This window comes from Scomber scombrus, chromosome 22 (assembly GCF_963691925.1).
Source record: "Scomber scombrus chromosome 22, fScoSco1.1, whole genome shotgun sequence".
In the NCBI taxonomy this organism is placed as follows: domain Eukaryota; kingdom Metazoa; phylum Chordata; class Actinopteri; order Scombriformes; family Scombridae; genus Scomber; species Scomber scombrus.
Window position 1 is genome coordinate 24284680 of NC_084991.1, and position 13592 is coordinate 24298271.

Genomic DNA, 13592 nt, shown 5'->3' on the forward strand with positions numbered 1-13592 from the left:
TAAGTGTTTTTGGTAAGAGTGACACAGTTGTACAGTAAATACTGATTAACATGCACAGCAAGAATGACAAACTATAAACAAGCAGCGTCGGGCCGTGGTGAAGCGGACAGGGTTAGATGCCTTCAGACCTTCAGAGAGCATGATGCACACACACACGTTTGTTAAACAAAAAACTTCATTGTGGAATTCTTTCACATATACAGGTTGTTCTTTTAATAGTGTGTTATGGTGTTACAGTAAATCAGAGGCAAGCAGACATCATTTCATATTGATTTATTTTTACAATGGTTCAGTATCAGAAACACAAAGTGAAACTTTGTCCTTACTAAATAACAAAGAGCTCATCACTGATCTCTCCTTCTCATCATGAGTTCAACACACCTGTCTCCAGATACTCATTCATTTATTCCCACCTCCCCACCACAGATGCAATACATATTAAAGGCCAGCAGGGGGAGACCTGCACCCACATATCCAGAGATACTATCTACATAATGATAAACTCTTATCCAAACCTGAACCTGAACCCTGTCATGTGGTCTGCTGCAGCATTAACAGTCATCTACTTTAAAACACAGTCAGGACTTTCTGTGCATCAGCTCATTGTCTTCTTCATTAGTACTAATGGACCCACCAGGCAGCTACTTCCCCAGTTTTACTGGCTCTGTACTCATGAATGTCTCTCTGTCTGTCTCAGAGCTACATCATTGAAGGCTGTATTTCAGCTCTGACAGATTAACACATATATATATATATATATATATATATATATATATATATATATATATATATATATATATATATATATATATATATATATATATATATATATGTTTAATATTATAAACTTACTTTAAGTTTAATATTATAAACTTACTTTAAGTTTAATATTATAAACGCTGTTACATCATAAAGTGAAAGACAATGAACATGAATCGTGTTAAAAGGTGATTGGCTGTTATCAATTATCAATATTTTCTTTCATCATCGATCTGTGAAATGTTGGAGACGTGGCAGCACGCGACTCCTCCGACCAATCAGACGCAAGTGGGATGCGCGAGCCTCCTGACGTCACCAGCGGAACTCCGGCGCGTTGCTGAAGTGGACCAATCAGGAGCGGAGATGTGTTCCTGGTGGCGCCGGATTGGCTGACGCCGGGCGGAAACGGATGTGCGGGGGGAGGAGGGAGGGGGGTGCTCGGTATACAGACGGTGAGCTGAGAGCCGGCGCGTGAATGTCCCGTTACAGCGGCCAGGTGTTCGGTACCGGACAGGTGAGACTCTGCTGATCCTCCGAGCTGCTCTCTGCTGCTGCAGGGTTAGAGGTTAGAGGTTAGAGGTTACAGGTTATAGATTATAGATTATAGATTACAGGTTATAGATTATAGATTATAGGTTATAGGTTATAGATATGACATCATTACATACTGCTCATATTCTTTATTATTCTCTTATAATAAACCACAGATGTTAGATCACAGTGAACAAACTATTTATAATATATTTATACTGTAAAAGTGTTACTGTTAGATGTTTTATCAATACATAATAATAATAATAATAATAATAATATATAATTATGTATCAGTCTGTTTAATACAACCAGATATACAGGAAGTGTGACTCTGTAACCTTCATTAATCATTATATTTAATAATTCATGTTAACATGATGTTTGTCTAAGTTTGATCTTCTGTTTTCTAAAATGAGAATAATGATTTATTCATTTACTGAAAGTGAACGATGGTTTCACAACATCCTCTATATGTGTTAAGTATATATAGATATAATATATATTATATATAGATAGATATAATATATATTATATAAAGATAGATATAATATGGATATATAAATGTATACACACCAGCTGCACAAAGGAAAGCATTTCAATAAGGGAAGTAGTGAAGTCATCACACGTCAGGTTTAAATATTTAACTTGTGTTTTTTATTAGGGTTAAATAATAATATGTGTTTATGATTTAATGTTCTGCTGTGGAACATAAACATCAGTAAATGTGACATATGGATCAGAAACATAAAGAGTTAAAGTTTTTAAAGTCATAAAACGTTCTGATGTTTTCTGTCTTCAGCTCTTCGGTAGAATCTCTCTCAGGATGATCCGTCCTCTGCTCATGTGCTTCGTGCTCTGCGTCGTTTACGGCAGCAGCAAACCGACGGAGACCAAGAAAGATCGCGTTCATCACGAGGAGCCTCTGAGCAGCCTGGAGCACGACGACGCCAAGAACCACGACTACGACCACGAAGCCTTCCTGGGACAAGACGAAGCCAAGACCTTCGAAAACCTGTCGCCTGAAGAGAGCCGGCGCCGCCTGGGGTGAGTTCAGGGTCTGGTCATAACTGTGATGAGTTCAGGGTCTGGTCATTACTGTGGTGAGTTCAGGGTCTGGTCATTACTGTGGTGAGTTCAGGGTCTGGTCATAACTGTGGTGAGTTCAGGGTCTGGTCATAACTGTGGTGAGTTCAGGGTCTGGTCATAACTGTGGTGAGTTCAGGGTCTGGTTATTACTGGTGATGTGTTCAGGGTCTGGTCATAACTGTGGTGAGTTCAGGGTCTGGTCATTACTGTGGTGAGTTCAGGGTCTGGTCATTACTGTGGTGAGTTCAGGGTCTGGTCATAACTGGTGGTGAGTTCAGGGTCTGGTCATAACTGTGGTGAGTTCAGGGTCTGGTCATAACTGTGATGAGTTCAGGGTCTGGTCATAACTGTGATGAGTTCAGGGTCTGGTCATAACTGTGGTGAGTTCAGGGTCTGGTCATTACTGTGGTGAGTTCAGGGTCTGGTCATAACTGGTGGTGAGTTCAGCGTCTGGTCATAACTGTGATGAGTTCAGGGTCTGGTCATAACTGTGGTGAGTTCAGGGTCTGGTCATAACTGTGATGAGTTCAGGGTCTGGTCATAACTGTGGTGAGTTCAGGGTCTGGTCATAACTGTGATGAGTTCAGGGTCTGGTCATAACTGTGGTGAGTTCAGGGTCTGGTCATAACTGTGGTGAGTTCAGGGTCTGGTCATAACTGTGATGAGTTCAGGGTCTGGTCATAACTGTGGTGAGTTCAGGGTCTGGTCATAACTGTGATGAGTTCAGGGTCTGGTCATAACTGTGGTGAGTTCAGGGTCTGGTCATAACTGTGGTGAGTTCAGGGTCTGGTCATAACTGTGGTGAGTTCAGGGTCTGGTCATAACTGTGGTGAGTTCAGGGTCTGGTCATTACTGTGATGAGTTCAGGGTCTGGTCATAACTGTGGTGAGTTCAGGGTCTGGTCATAACTGTGGTGAGTTCAGGGTCTGGTCATAACTGTGGTGAGTTCAGGGTCTGGTCATTGCTGTGGTGAGTTCAGGGTCTGGTTATAACTGGTGGTGAGTTCAGGGTCTGGTTATAACTGTAGTGAGTTCAGGGTCTGGTCATAACTGTGGTGAGTTCAGGGTCTGGACATAACTGTGGTGAGTTCAGGGTCTGGTCATAACTGGTGGTGAGTTCAGGGTCTGGTTATAACTGTGATGAGTTCAGGGTCTGGTCATTGCTGTGGTGAGTTCAGGGTCTGGTTATAACTGGTGATGTGTTCAGGGTCTGGTTATAACTGTGGTGAGTTCAGGGTCTGGTCATAGCTGTGGTGAGTTCAGGGTCTGGTTATAACTGTGATGAGTTCAGGGTCTGGTTATAACTGTGATGAGTTCAGGGTCTGGTCATAACTGTGGTGAGTTCAGGGTCTGGTTATAACTGTGATGAGTTCAGGGTCTGGTCATAACTGTGGTGAGTTCAGGGTCTGGTCATAACTGTGATGAGTTCAGGGTCTGGTCATAACTGTGGTGAGTTCAGGGTCTGGTTATAACTGTGATGAGTTCAGGGTCTGGTTATAACTGTGATGAGTTCAGGGTCTGGTCATAACTGTGGTGAGTTCAGGGTCTGGTTATAACTGTGATGAGTTCAGGGTCTGGTTATAACTGTGATGAGTTCAGGGTCTGGTCATAACTGTGGTGAGTTCAGGGTCTGGTGCAGCCGTCCGTTAATAACTGCCTATGAGTGAATCAGCTTGTTTTCTTTGTGCACATTAAGAGGAAATAGTGAGTTTCATATTTCCAGGAACCGACAGCAGGATGTAGAACCGGTGTGACGAGCTCAACCGCTCACACTGGGCTCAAAGTTGATTTAAATTCCACAGTTTAGTAAAAACAGACACACCTGAACAGGTTTAAACTGTTGATTTATGAAAATATAGACGTTAAAACAAAGAGAAACGCCTCTGTGTGTCTTTAGTCACCAACTGTCCCCAAAGAGAAGATTTCATTGTGTTTATTTATTGTGTTTATTCTGGTGAGAAAAGAAACGTTTCTAAACTAAAGTCAGCTGATGTGTCTCTGATCATACTGAGGTGTTATAACCACCAGCAGAGGGCGCTACACTGCTAACAACACTCAGTCTATCAGCTGATTCACCTCATAGCCCTGATCAACATCACTGTGCTCTTTAGATGATCTGTTGTATTAATACTATAATAATCATATATAATTATTATCAGTCTCTTTATTAGAATATAAGCAGATAATACAGGAAATGTGTTTCTGTGTTAAACCAGAAAGAAACCAGCTTCTACAGAGTAACGTCCAGCAGGAACCTGAACGGAGCCTCAATAATAACATTTAATCATTAATATTACTTTAACCTGTATGTTCTGTGTGAAGCCTCACACTTTAACACAGAGCTGTATAATGTTGATATAATGTTTATAACACGTTTCCTCTGTCAGCAGTTCATCAGCGCAGTGGAAACTTTATTTATTGTAATTCATTTAAGATAAAACATATAAATAACATCAACTCAGTGTTTCTCTTCCTCTGACAAAAGTGGTTGAGCTTAACGTATGAAACTTATTTCTGGAGGTTTATTGGACTAAAGAAGACAGTTTGAATGGAGGGTTAAAGATTACATTAGATTCACAGGAACTTTGTTCTTATTTTGTTATTTATAGAGTTTTAATGTAAACTATGAAAGTCAGCCTCTATCTGCCCGACTCTGATCTGCATGTTTCTAAAACACTTCTCTGTCAGTGGAAAATGTTTTGTTTGAGTCTCAAACCTGCTTTTCTGCCTTTCACTGTTGAATCCTGCAAGTTTTACTGTCTAACCCAGGTGGGGAGTTCAGGTCCTCTGAAATGAGGCCAACCAGGAAGTAATTTAAAACTGCATTCTATCATAAGGCCACCAGGGGACGACCGTTTTGGTGTCAAAAGGACTTCCGTCTCTATACAAGTCAATGGGAGAATTCACCAACTTCTCACTTGATTTCTAACCTCAGTAAACGTTTTCAAAATGTGTTTATGGTCTCAATCGCTAGTTTAAAGCCTTCTTCAATGCAGTATGATGTTCATTTGGGACATTTTGGCCTCCCTGATTTTATATGTGACGATAAAGCAGGGTATGCATTAGGGCGTGGCTACGTGGTGATTGACAGGTTGATGAATGAATGAATAATGAAGGTTTAAGAATCTGAAAAAACTTCTTAACGTTGTGGAAAAGTTCAGATATGTTCTCCTTTTTGAACCTTGAAGTTGAGTTTGTGGTTTAATATCTAGATGTGTGTGTGTGTGTGTGTGTGTGTGTGTGTGTGTGTGTGTGTGTGTGTGTGTGTGTGTGTGTGTGTGTGTGTGTTATATTGTGGTTAGAGGGTTAGGGTTAGCTGATCAGTGAGTATAATAACACTAACAGGTTGATGAAGCTTTAACGTGTTCCTGCAGCATCATCGTAGGGAAGATGGACAGTAACGAGGACGGCTTGGTGTCTGAGGAGGAGCTGAAGCTGTGGATCCGCAGCGCTCATCAGAAGCACATCCACGGCAGCGTGGAGCAGCAGTGGCACGACTTCGACCTGAACCACGACGGACGCATCAGCTGGGACGAGTACAAGAACGTCACATACGGGACTTACCTGGGTAAACACCCGCCCGCCTTTATGTGGTAAAGTCTGTGATTCTGTGACTCTGACGGGTTTCCTCCCACAGAAGACCCGCAGGCCGACGCCCACTTCGACTACGGTCACATGATGGCGAGGGACGAGCGGCGCTTCAAGGTGGCCGACAGCAACGCAGACCTGCTGGCAGACAGAGCCGAGTTCGCTGCCTTCCTGCATCCTGAAGACCACGAACACATGAGAGACGTGGTGGTGCAGGTGGGTGTGATGTCACTGCGTCATGTGATCCACTGTCACTGCGTCATGTGATCCACTGTTACTGCGTCATGTGATCCACTGTCACTGCGTCATGTGATCCACTGATCACTGCATCATGTGATCCACTGATCACTGCGTCATGTGATCCACTGTCACTGCGTCATGTGATCCACTGATCACTGCGTCATGTGATCCACTGTCACTGCGTCATGTGATCCACTGATCACTGCGTCATGTGATCCACTGTCACTGCGTCATGTGATTCCACTGTCACTGCGTCATGTGATCCACTGTCACTGCGTCATGTGATCCACTGTCACTGCGTCATGTGATCCACTGATCACTGCGTCATGTGATCCACTGTCACTGCGTCATGTGATCCACTGTCACTGCGTCATGTGATCCACTGACCAGCTGATCACTGCATCATGTGATCCACTGACCAGCTGATCACTGCATCATGTGATCCACTGACCAGCTGATCACTGCGTCATGTGATCCACTGACCAGCTGATCACTGCGTCATGTGATCCACTGACCAGCTGATCTTATAAACTCTTAACGTCTGTTCACAGGAAACGATCAGAAGACATCGATAAGAACGGCGACGGCTTCATCGACCTGAAGGAATACATCGGTAAGAAACACGACTATTCAGGAACCTCTGACCTCTGACCCCTGACCCTAACCCCTGACCCCTGACCCTTCCTCTCTATCTAACCCCTGACCTCTGACCCTTCCTCTCTATCTAACCCCTGACCCTTCCTCTCTATCTAACCCCTGACCCCTGACCCCTAACCCTTCCTCTCTATCTAACCCCTGACCCCTGACCCTTCCTCTCTATCTAAACCCCTGGACCCTTCCTCTCTATCTGACCCCTGACCCTTCCTCTCTATTTAACCCCTGACCCCTGACCCTTCCTCTCTATCTAACCCCTGACCCTTCCTCTCTATCTAACCCCCTGACCCCTAACCCCTAACCCTTCCTCTCTATCTGACCACTGACCCTTCCTCCCTATCTAAACCCCTAACCCTAACCCCTAACCCTTCCTCTCTATCTAACCCCTGACCCTTCCTCTCTATCTAACCCCTGACCCTTCCTCTCTATCTAACCCCTGACCCCTTACCCTTCCTCTCTATCTAACCCCTGACCCTTCCTCTCTATCTAACCCCTAACCCTTCCTCTCTATCTAACCCCTGACCCCTTCCTCTCTCTATTTAACCCCTGACCCCTAACCCTTCCTCTCTATCTAACCCCTGACCCCCTGACCCTTCCTCTCTATCTAACCCCTGACCCCTAACCCTTCCTCTCTATCTAACCCCTGACCCTTCCTCTCTCTATCTAACCCCTGACCCTTCCCTCTCTCTATCTAACCCCTGACCCTTCCTCTCTATCTGACCCCTGACCCTTCCTCTCTATCTAACCCCTGACCCCCTAACCCTTCCTCTCTATCTAACCCCTGACCCCCTGACCCTTCCTCTCTATCTAACCCCTGACCCCTAACCCTTCCTCTCTATCTAACCCCCTGACCCTTCCTCTCTCTATCTAACCCCTGACCCTTCCTCTCTATCTGACCCCCTGACCCCTGACCCCTGACCCTTCCTCTCTATCTAACCCCTGACCCCTGACCCTTCCTCTCTATCTAACCCCTGACCCTAACCCCTAACCCTTCCTCTCTATCTAACCCCTGACCCTTCCTCTCTATCTAACCCCTGACCCCTGACCCCTGACCCTTCCTCTCTATCTAACCCCTGACCCCTGACCCTTCCTCTCTATCTAACCCCTGACCCTAACCCCTAACCCTTCCTCTCTATCTAACCCCTGACCCTTCCTCTCTATCTAACCCCTGACCCCTTCCTCTCTATCTAACCCCTGACCCTTCCTCTCTATCTAACCCCTGACCCCTGACCCTTCCTCTCTATCTAACCCCTGACCCTTCCTCTCTATCTAACCCCTAACCCTTCCTCTCTATCTAACCCCTGACCCCTGACCCCTAACACTGAGCCTGACTCTCGTCTCCAGCTGATGAACAACAGTAGAAACATGTTTATATTACATCACTGAACTGTGCTGTCAGCTGATCCACATAATCCATCACTCACCTGTAGAGCAGTGTGTGTGTGTGTGTGTGTCTCTGTCTGTGTGTGTGTGTGTGTGTGTGTGTGTGTGTGTGTCTCTGTGTGTGTGTGTCTGTGTGTGTGTGTCTGTGTGTGTGTGTGTGTGTGTGTGTGTGTGTGTCTCTATGATGAGGGGAACTAACAGTCTCACATTGAGCTCCCTTCCTTCCTTACTTCCTTCCTTCCTTCCATCCTTCCTCCCTTCCTTCTTTCCTTCTTCCTCCCTTCCTTCCTTCCTTCCTTCCTTCCTTCCTTCTTTCCTTCCTTCCATCCTTCCTCCCTTCCTTCCTTACTTCCTTCCTTCCTTCCTTCCATCCTTCCTCCCTTCCTTCCATCCTTCCTTCCTTCCTCCCTTCCTTCCTTCCTTTTTCCTCCCTTCCTTCCTTCCTCCCTTCCTTCCTCTCTTCCTTCTTTCCTTCCTTCCTTCCATCCTTCCATCCTCCTTCCTTCCTTCCTTCTTTCCTTTCCTCCCTTCCTTCGTCCCTCCTTTCCATCCTTCCTTCCTTCCATCCTTCCTTCCTCCCTTCCTCCCTTCCTTCCTTCCTTCTTCCTCCCTTCCTTCCTTCCTTCCTCCCTTCCTTCTTTCCTTCTTCCTCCCTTCCTTCCTCCCTTCTTTCCTTGACTCTCTGATCGAGCTTTGAGAGTTCAGGTTAAATGTTGTGACCCTTCCTTCCTTCCTTCCTCCCTTCCTTCTTTCCTTCTTCCTTCCTTCCTTCCTTCCATCCTTCCTCCCTTCCTTCCTTGACTCTCTGATCGAGCTTTGAGAGTTCAGGTTAAATGTTGTGACCCTTCCTTCCTTCCTTCCTCCCTTCCTTCTTTCCTTCTTCCTTCCTTCCTTCCTTCCATCCTTCCTCCCTTCCTTCCTTGACTCTCTGATCGAGCTTTGAGAGTTCAGGTTAAATGTTGTGATCCCTCCTTCCTTCCTTCCCTCCCTTCCTTCTTTCCTTCTTCCTCCCTTCCTTCCTTCCTTCCTCCCTTCCTTCTTTCCATCCTTCCTCCCTTCCTTCCTTGACTCGGGACTTCAGTCAGGTTAAAATGATCCTTCTCTCTGACCTTTGAGAGTTCAGGTTAAATGCTGTGATCCTTCCTTCCTTCCTCCCTTCCTTCTTTCCTTTTTCCTCCCTTCCTTCCTCCCTTCCTTCCTTGACTCTCTGATCGAGCTTTGAGAGTTGAGGTTAAATGTTGTGCCCCCTCCCTGCAGGCGACATGTTCACCACCCAGGACCAGCAGAAGGGGAGGAGCCTGACTGGGTGGCGTCGGAGCGGGAACAGTTCTCTGAGTTCAGAGACAAGAACAAAGACGGGAAGATGGACCGAGAGGAAACTCTGGACTGGATCCTTCCGTCCGGCTACGACAACGCCGAGGCCGAGGCCAAACACCTGGTGCACGAGAGCGACGCCAACCAGGTCAGTCAGAGCTCGGCCAATCAGAGCAGAGCAGAGCTGAACATGTGACTCCCAGCAGCGTGAATAATAACAGCTTGTGTTTGTCTCCGCAGGACGGGAAGCTCACCAAGGAGGAAATCCTCGACAAGTTCGACATCTTCGTCGGCAGCCAGGCGACGGACTTCGGAGAAGCTTTGATGCATCACGACGAGTTTTAGACTCGCTGCAGATTTTACATGTTACATTTATTGTGAAGAATATTTTTTAAACCTGCAGAAGAGGAAAAAACTGGTGGTGTAAATTTAAATGTGGAGTTATGTTACGTTGAGTCAGAAAGCAGGAAAAGCTTCGAGTTGTTTTCAGGACGTTTGAATCCGTCCGTGTTTCTGTGTTTGTTGCTTTTTGTCCGTCTCTGCGTCTCCGGTGCTTCACAGCTTCCTTCAGTGTGTTTACAGACTAAAGTTACAGGATGACAGGAAGTACTCTGTGCTTTCAGAATAAAAGAGTTACTCTACATTTTATATCACTCCAAAAATAAAAACAACCAAAAAAAATGATAAATTGTGTTGAATTTGCACAAAGACAGAAAGTCTGATTGAAGCTGTAACTTTAACTTTTACATCCTGTTTTCAATAAAATACTAAAATCTGAGGAATGTTTCGTGTGTTCAGTGAAATGAAGTTGATCTTCTAGCCAGGCGGTGATATATGGACATATCTGTTGAAAGTAACTCATGTTTTGGTTGTTTGACTCCATGTGGACTGCATGAGGCCCAGGCCTGTGTACTCATGTCATGTAAAGGAAACAACCCGTCATTCTAACCTCAGAACCACAGAGACCCAGAACCTGACCCAGACCCTGACCCTGACCCAGACCCAGACCCAGACCCTGACCCAGACCCAGACCCAGACCCAGACCCAGACCCAGATCCTGATACCAGACCCAGACCCAGACCCAGACCCAGACCCAGACCCTGACCCTGACCCTGACCCAGACCCAGACCCAGACCCAGACCCAGACCCAGACCCTGACCCTGACCCAGACCCAGACCCAGACCCAGACCCAGACCCTGACCCAGACCCAGACCCAGACCCAGACCCAGACCCTGACCCAGACCCAGACCCAGACCCTGACCCTGACCCTGACCCTGACCCAGACCCTGACCCTGACCCAGACCCTGACCCTGACCCAGACCCAGACCAGACCCAGACCCAGACCCAGACCCAGACCCTGACCCTGACCCAGACCCAGACCCAGACCCAGACCCAGACCTGACCCAGACCCAGACCAGACCCAGACCCTGACCCAGACCCAGACCCAGACCCTGACCCTGACCCAGACCCAGACCCAGACCCAGACCCAGACCCTGACCCAGACATGTCTCTGTGGGATCTGTGCTGCTCATAACTTCATTAATTAAGAGGTTAAATGAAAGAAAGCTTTAAAGGAAGCTCAGATTTTTGTTGCCTTTAATCTAAACAGAAATGTTCTATACATCATATTTGTCATATTTACAGCAGGAAGCAGTGAAACAGTCCTTTAGTTTGTCCTGAGCTTAAGAAGCTGTGGACACTGAAGACGCTTCAGTCTTTGAAGAAAGTTCGGATGCGTCGTCCATCGTCTTCCCGAACACCATCTCCATGATGCAGGCGTTAAACTGCAGAGAGAGCGCACGTTAGCTTCCTCGCAACGGCAATTATTATAATTATAATAATAATGATAATAATAATAGTAATAATAATAATAATAATAATGATAATAATTATAATAGTAATAATAATAATTATAATTATAATAATAATTATTATTATAATAATAATAATACTTATAATAATTATAATAATAATAATAATTATTATTATTATAATAAAAATAATAATAATAATGATGCATTTGATTTAAAGGCACCTTCAAGGCTCATAAACACATCAAACAATATAAAGACTGACCCCCCCACAGACTGAACCCCCCCCACAGACTGACCCCCCCACAGACTGACCCCCCCCCACAGACTGAACCCCCCCCCCACAGACTGACCCCCCCACAGACTGACCCCCCCCCACAGACTGAACCCCCCCCACAGACTGACCCCCCCCCCACTGACTGACCCCCCCCCCCCCCCCACAGACTGACCCCCCCACACAGACTGACCCCCCCCCCCCCCCCCACAGACTGAAATTGCTGCTATTTACTGACTGTTCTATTTTCTCTGGTTCTGTTAAATACAAACCTAACAGAACTTTTTGCTGAATGTTTTATCTGTTGTTCACTTTAATGTTAACTCTGATCCAAACGTCTCCTTTCCTCTGTATGTCTGAACACGCTGATAATAAACCCGACTGTGATTATAAAGAACAATAAACCAGAACCTGATGTCAGTGTGAGACAGAGGAGGTCTTCAGGGAGTTCCTGAGGTCTGGACCCCATGATGGTCTGAGGGTTCAGGGTTCAGTGTTTGGACCGGAGGCTCACCTGTTTGTTCATGAAGGCGTAGATCAGAGGGTTGTACACGCAGGAGCTTTTGGAGAAGAAGGCCGGGATGGTGACGAGCCGGTAGTCTTTGTTCTCGTCGGTGGAGTAGGCGAAGTAGAGCGCGGCGATGGCGTACGGGCCGTAGCAGGTGATGAAGGAGCCCACCATCACGATGATCATCCGAGACACCTCCTTCTCCGCCTTCTGCGTGGAGGCCGACTCCGTCTGCTGGGCCGCCACCTGAACCAGAACACCAGAACACATGAAGCAGGACACCAGAACACCAGAACACCAGAACACAGGGTCCACATGAAGCCGGACCTCAACAGAACAGTACACGTGAGGCTCACCGCGCGCAGAGCTCCCAGCAGCTGCGAGTAGGAGAAGATGATGATGCTGAGCGGAAGGATGAAGCACGTCACCATCAGGAAGTTGGTGTAGCTGCTGCAGTGGAACTCCTCGTTGTGGGTGTACCAGTCCGGTCCACAGGAGCAGCCCAGACCCTCAGGGATGTACCTGAGAACCAGCAGAACCACAGCTCAGACTCCTGCTGCAGGGTTGGGGTTAAGGTTCAGGGGTCAGGGGTCAGGGGTCAGTACCTGCTCCAGCCGAAGAAGGGCGGGATGGCACAGCCGATCCCCATGAACCAGGTGAAGGCGACCGCACCCATAGCGTGGTTGCTGCTGAACTTAAAGGCTCCAAAAGGTTTACAGATGACCAGGTACCGCTCAAAGGACAGGACCGCCAGAGACCAGGCCGTGACCAGACCTGAGACCAGAGACCACAGGGTTTACATCAGGGGGGTCTGAAGTGGGCCAGACCATTAGGAAGGAAGGAAGGAAAGAAGGAAGGAAGGAAGGAAAGAAGGAAGGAAAGAAGGAAGGAAAGAAGGAAGGAAGGTAAAGACAGTGGGCCCTATTGGACCCTTCAGCGTGCCAGTTCTGCCCCCCCCCGGTACCTGCTATGGACCCCATGGCGGACTCCATGGCGCAGAGCGTGGGACCCAGGAAGTAGTACCCTCTCATGGTGGAGACGAACACCTGGCTGACGGAGAAGGTGACGAAGATGAAGCCGGCGAAGGAGATGTTGATGAGGATGAAGTTCAGAGGCGCCTGCAGCTTCTTGTACTTGGCGGCCGCCAGCAGGACCACGAGGTTTAACGGCAAACCGGCAAACAGCACGAAGCCCATGAAGATGGTCTGCGTGTAGAAGGCCCACATGGGGGCCAGGTAGTACTGCGGCCCCTCGTAGGGACTCACCTTGGAGATGTTCTCATACAGGTGGAAGTATTTCCCCATGATGCCGGCTCTGCTCTGAACCGGACCGCAGACCCTTTATATACGCTCATAAACGGCTTAGACCCAGATCAGGATTAACCGGTAATCTGCTTACGGAGAGCCTGATCCCAACCGGATCAGAACCTCTGACTCCTTAAC

The 13592-nt window shown here is 47.0% G+C and overlaps 2 protein-coding genes across 2 annotated transcripts; one reads left to right on the plus strand and one right to left on the minus strand.

The window, feature by feature from the left end:
• The first annotated feature begins 1185 nt into the window (after positions 1–1185).
• On the plus strand, positions 1186–10335 carry calua (calumenin a). The gene is given in 8 exon segments (XM_062443507.1): positions 1186–1273; positions 2093–2337; positions 5753–5946; positions 6016–6186; positions 6769–6819; positions 9501–9523; positions 9526–9705; positions 9798–10335. Coding segments are annotated over 8 exon segments (1008 nt in total). The 5' UTR covers positions 1186–1234; the 3' UTR covers positions 9903–10335.
• A 904-nt stretch (positions 10336–11239) lies between these two features.
• On the minus strand, positions 11240–13454 carry opn1sw1 (opsin 1 (cone pigments), short-wave-sensitive 1). The gene is made up of 5 exons (XM_062443485.1): positions 13115–13454; positions 12756–12924; positions 12507–12672; positions 12157–12396; positions 11240–11341 (listed from the first exon to the last, which is right to left on the minus strand). The coding sequence occupies exons 1-5, from the start codon at positions 13452–13454 to the stop codon at positions 11240–11242; spliced, it is 1017 nt and encodes a 338-aa protein (XP_062299469.1).
• Between the last annotated feature and the right edge of the window lie 138 nt (positions 13455–13592).

Coding starts and splice junctions, on each gene's coding strand:
- opn1sw1 (XM_062443485.1), bottom strand. CDS start 13,454: ATGGGGAAATACTTCCACCTGTATGAGAACATCTCCAAGGTGAGTCCC. Junction 12,673..12,755: donor CCCTTCTTCGGCTGGAGCAG/GTACTGACCCCT, acceptor GCTGGTTCTCAG/GTACATCCCTGAGGGTCTGG. Junction 12,397..12,506: donor TGCTGGGAGCTCTGCGCGCG/GTGAGCCTCACG, acceptor GTTCTGGTTCAG/GTGGCGGCCCAGCAGACGGA.